This window comes from Carya illinoinensis, chromosome 10 (assembly GCF_018687715.1).
Source record: "Carya illinoinensis cultivar Pawnee chromosome 10, C.illinoinensisPawnee_v1, whole genome shotgun sequence".
In the NCBI taxonomy this organism is placed as follows: Eukaryota; Viridiplantae; Streptophyta; class Magnoliopsida; order Fagales; family Juglandaceae; genus Carya; species Carya illinoinensis.
The window spans coordinates 35,549,591-35,555,453 of NC_056761.1; the positions used below are offsets into that span (position 1 = coordinate 35,549,591).

Below are 5,863 nucleotides of genomic sequence, written 5' to 3' on the forward strand. Positions count from 1 at the left end.
CCAACAATCGTAATTGACCCATCGCGGAATGATTTATACAAATTTTAAATAGAAGCCTTTAAAAAAAAGTACTGAAAAAAATGTTTAAAAAAATTAATTTTTTAATTAAATCTACTTTTTTATAAATAATTTATGCGGAACTTGTTTATTTAAAACCTATATCTAGAATTACTTATTGAAAAATCACTTCCAAGCATATTTCATTTTTTCCAGCAACTCTATTCCAAATCAGATTAGTACTTATTCAAAATGAAAAATTCTATTCATCATTCCCGCACACCATTTTTTTTTCTCTTATCAAATATATGATATATGAGTGATGAGTAGAAAAATTTAATTAGTTTAAGAATAATAAATTTAAAAAAATTTAAAAAAATATATAGTGTGGTGTGTAAGAATGATGAGTAAAAAACTTATTTAAAATCTCACTCTTTCTAAAAATGGACAATGATAGGATGATTACCAAATGTGCCACCAAATATGCATACTAGTAATAATAAGTTTTTCTAATTTTTATTTCCTTTTTCTTTAGCCATTTTTTAAGCATATTTAACTATTAAGAAAAAAATAAAAATAAAATATAAATTCACTAATAGTCACTTTTTTAACTATTAAAAAAATTAAAAATATAAAAATAAATGAATTAGCTTATTTAGTAGATATATTTAGTAGTAATCTTACTATCATTTTCCTTTGAGTGGGTCTACGCCCACGGTGGGGCTCCCACTAATGCATTTAATTTTTTATTTTTTTAGCTTTTTTTTTACATGGTTTTTTTAACATCTTTAAATATTTTTTGAAAAAAATTTACAATATTATTATAAAAATACTTACTTAATCATGAAGTTAAAAAAAATAATGAAGAAGAAGAAGATGAAGAAAGAAAGAAGAAGAAGAAGAGGATCCTAGCGCGGGAGCCCAGCGGAAGAATAGCTTTTTCCTTTTCTTTTAAACAATATGGTAGCTTTTTCCTTTTTCTTTCAACAATATGGTACGATTCGTACATTAATCCTATAAATACGAACAAGTAACTCGATCCAACTTCTTGGGTCAGATCGAGGACATTAATAAAAACAAAATCAAAGAATCAAAGCATAATTTATTATTTTTATTAATTCCGCCTTTTTATTTTTTCAAGAAAAAATATAAAAGCTGGAAAAAAAAAAAAATCACTTGAATTAAAAGAACAAGCAAAAGCCTGAGCTTAAATGCGAAAACACAGTCCCAATGGATCGAATTGGAACCCTTTAATATTGCATGGATCATGTATATGCATGTACTGATCATCCCCGGTTAGCTAGCACAAGAATTGCCAGGCAATTACCGTCTATTCTCGTACATGTATATGCAACTCAACCCCACCAAAACGTCGACAATTGCAGCCTCTGTCTTCTCCAAATCCGAGTAATGTAGTGTTTGCAACAACAGCACTGTCGGCTCCGGATCGAAATTGATACGCTTCTCCAAGTTCCTCTGCGCCTGCCACCTCACTGTATCGTGAGCAAGGGGCGCCAGCCACTCCAGTATCTCCTCCAGAGCTTCCCTCCAACCCTCTGCCAGCGAGTACCCATCGCACCCATCGGATTCCTCCTCCTTTTTCAACCAATGTCTCTTAAGCTTTCCTCTGACCGTCGACTTGAGATTCGCCGGCAACATGTTGTACAATTCCTCCCTCCCATCCTCTCCTATTGTGTCCGGCGTGTACAAACACCGCTCCGCGTATAGTATCACATTAGCGTACCGTACCGAGATTCCAGACCCTCCCACCGTGGACGGTGGAGCCAACCCGAAAACCCGGTTATTCTTTCTCATCGTACCGCAGTTCGTGTTACCCGTACACCCAGGATCGTCCAGGAAAAACGGGTTCATCAATTCATTACTGATAAACCGAACCCTGCCCTTTTTAGACTTATTTGGAATCGGACCCGATTTCGAAGTGAGCTTTTCGTTCTTTTCTCCAAGTTCGACAAGGCAATAGTTGTTCCCGTATATTTCTTCTTCTTTGAGGTTGAAATGGACGTTCCAAAAAGGTTGCCTTTCCCGAGTTGAAGTAGGACGTGATAAATTCTTCAACACAGATGGTAGACCCGGATTGTAGGGTCCAAAAACAGTGCAGATTCGGGCGTAGATAATGAAAACTATACGAGCCATGAGTCCGACGCTTCTATCGAAGCTCTGACTCCATAACGAGGTTCCTTTGTATTGTTGCACCTGTTTTTTGTGAAACGCGATTTTCTGGCTTACGTAATCCAAATTCGTTTTCTGTTTTGGACCAAGGGTGTTCTTCCACCGCTGAACTTTTCGCTCCGACGCTTCCATTTCGGCAAGAGATTCCAAAGCTGCGTACAGTTTGGCGGTAGCGTAAATTCTTTTCTCCATTTTTCTGATGATTTTCTGGATTTTACTTGCACCGAATCCGAGTTTTCCCATGTCAATGACTCCGAGTTTCAAATCATTGTAGACAAGATCGAAACGGTTTAGTCCATAATCGGAGCATTTCTGGCCTAAGCGAGAGACAGTGATGGCCACCTGATTGAGATCCTCGAGCCGCTCGGCGCAGGCAAGGTTGAGAAGGAATCCTTCGTCATTGGAGTTCAGGAAGGCAATACCTTTGGACTTCATGGTTTCCTTCTTGAGCTTCGAGATTTCATCGTCGGTGAGAGACCTGTAGAGAGAAATGAGACGGGACATGGTCTTGGCGGTCTCGAAGGCGAGGATTCCAAGGGTGGCCGGGGGAGACTTGTCATGGTGGGAGGAAAAGGGGAGATGACGATCGGGGTGGATTTTCTTGGAGGCCCCAGAGAGCCAGGCCATGGTGGCAACAACCATAGCCCAATGCTTACCTCCCGTAGGTTAAGAGGTGTACGTACGTACTTAGGTGTATGTGTTTGTTGAAGCTAATTATTATACGGTTGTAGAAAGATAGGTAGGGTTTTGGGGTGGAGATTGGAGAAAGAGAAACTTAGGTATATATATGGTGTGGTGGGAATGAATGGATCAGGCAGCATGGAGGGAGGACATTTCGAAGCTGGTTCATGCGGACGCGTTTGGACAGTTGAAGCAGAGTAAGAGACGGAGAATTTTGTATTATTTAAGAGAGAGAGAACTGAGTCTTTTAGTCTGAACGTTGAAGTTCCCAGTGCGGACCCACGTTGTCATTACGGGGGCCCCAAAACTTTCTGAAAATATAAATTATTCTTTCACATTTTATACATAATTTTATAAATATTAAAAATTTCCCTAAAAATTTCCCTTCAAAAAAATTTTATAATTTTTATATAATCTATAAAATTTTTTAAAATTTTAATATACCTAAAAATATCTTTCTCTAATTTATTTTTAAATCATAATTTTTTATTTAATTTTTTATATATTATCTATTTTTAAGAATATGGCTTCTCCAAAATTAAAATTAAAACTAAGTTTATGAAAAGTAATAAATTTATTTATATGAATTTTAAAATTTTTTGTTATACAATATTAAGTTTTGAATATGAAATCTAAAATAAAAATATAAGAAAGATTATTTAATTTTTAAGGTCGATTATTTATAAGAAAAATAGTTTGTAGTTATATTTTTATAATTTTTCAGTCTCTTTTTAATTTATATAAGATAAATGACATTTAAAGTGTTAGGATGTGCAAGTTCCATCCATTTTCTTTAAAAAAAAAATAAGTAAATTTAAGACCTACATGAAAAAAAATTATTTTTTAATGATAGACTCTACTTTTTTTTTTCAAATAAAGTGTCGAAAGTTTGTATACACTAAAATTATATCTAGCATTACTTTGTATAAAAATATGTCATACAGTAGAAAAATTAGCCTCCCCTCAATACAATTGTTGGTTCTGTCACGGAAGTTCTTTTGATGCATAATGCTCTCCGATTCTTGTGGGGGCAGTGTTACTATATATATATATATATATATATATATATATATATATATATATATATATATATATATATATATATATATTTGAATGTTAATTATTAATTAGATTGTACCAAAAACTTGTGGACATTTTTTTTGTTTCCCATTCTTTGTCATCATCGAATCTGATCATGATTGGATAGGTTTCATATTATTTTATGTAATGGTGTGAAAGCATAATTTAAATAAGTAGGAAAGTATAGCTAGAGAGTTACACCATCATGACCTAAGTTATATTAATTTATACTCTAGCTCTTATTTCAAATCCTTATTCTCCTTAATTCCGGATCTAAGATGGAATATTAACTCATAAAAATAAGCATGAAAGTATATATCACATCAGCTAATCATATATATATATATATATATATATATATATATATATATATATATATATAATATATATGCGCTTAGGCATACGAAAAGTATATAAGTCTCGTTGAACCGGTCCTAATCGACCCTAATTAGGATTTATGTGCTAATTATTCTAATTTATCTATATATATATATATAGTATTTTTATACGGCCATGCATTGTATTCGACTTTTAAGAAAATAAAATCTTCTACAATTATATAAACGTAGTGATGATGTCAAATCACGTAAATCTTGTATTCGTATATAACTGATTTCATTTTTTGTTATACTTCTTCTTTTCATGGCTCCCAACAATCATTTTCCAAAAAGAAAATGAATTTTTCAAAGAAAAATATACGCATAGACATATAACAAATATGAGAAATTCTATTTACAGTCCTATATATGACATAACGTGTGCAATCTCATTGATAAATAAGGATAAAAAGGAAACAAAAAATATCATTTTAAATAACATATTATTGTAATTTTAAAATTTTTTTAAACATAATTTGTGACGCCTCCAAATTTCATGTACGGACACGTAGAAATCGAGACGTTGGGATGATGACAACATGGGTTATCATTTATCGCCAAGTGCCAAGTGTGTGCACATGCAACAAGTGTGTAAAAGAAAACACGAAGCGGATAACAAAAGTCTTATAACTAAGTATCAGAATTTTTCTATATTTAATACAAAGCCGTTCAAAACATACATAATAAAATATTACAAACCACAAATATTTTTTCAAAACCATCTACAAGGCATAAACTCCAACTCAATACTCCGGCGGAGCCGCCTCCTCGAGCTTAGCCTCATCTTCCTTCTCAATCTCTGCATCAAAATCTACGGGACCAAAATGGTGCCGCATGTAAGTAAGATCCAAACGCCACAAGATAAAAATATATTAAACTCAACAATATACATGAAAGAATGCAAATGCACATGTCCCACAAAAACTACCATTTCCCAAAAAATAGATCACAAAGTCTCAATGTAATCTCGCAATTTTCCCAGAAAATCGCCCGTATCCGAAATCCATAAAACGATTCAATTATTGCATGCACCATTATCTCCCCTAGGGATCATCCGTATACTCTATCTCCTATGCCACACCGCAGGTAACGACTACGCATGTGACACCTAAACAAGCGATGCCCAGTACTCGCGCCCAGCGCATCCCTGAACCAGGCCATCCTCTAGTCCCCGCCACTCTAGGGACCAAGGAGTCTACACGACAGCGTTACCGTATCGTGCGATCCGGTCGTCTCCCAGCGACAACTTAGGGGATGTTACTCAGTATTATCCACTCACGAGTGACCAGAGGAGTTCCATCGAGATAATACCTCATCCTGGTTTGGGGTCGTGATACACACGCACCCGAAAATCTATTTACATGAATAAAACCTGATTTTCTCAATTTAAATAAAAAGCACATAAATGCTCCATGTAATGCACGCCTCAAGGCACAAATAACCAACCAATCACAAAAACAACAAAACCAAGCAAGTCCGTCCTCAATCCATCTAACCCCCGAACTCCTCGGACTCAGTCTGGAATCAACCAACTAGTC

At 34.6% G+C, this 5,863-nt stretch overlaps 1 protein-coding gene across 1 annotated transcript; it reads right to left on the bottom strand.

The window, feature by feature from the left end:
* Nucleotides 1–1,084: 1,084 nt before the first annotated feature.
* LOC122278171 lies at nucleotides 1,085–3,064 on the bottom strand. Its single transcript, XM_043088278.1, has one exon. The coding sequence runs from the start codon at nucleotides 2,827–2,829 to the stop codon at nucleotides 1,321–1,323; it is 1,509 nt and encodes a 502-aa protein (XP_042944212.1). The 5' UTR covers nucleotides 2,830–3,064; the 3' UTR covers nucleotides 1,085–1,320.
* Nucleotides 3,065–5,863: the final 2,799 nt, after the last annotated feature.

Coding starts and splice junctions, on each gene's coding strand:
- LOC122278171 (XM_043088278.1), bottom strand. CDS start 2,829: ATGGTTGTTGCCACCATGGCCTGGCTCTCTGGGGCCTCCAAGAAAATC.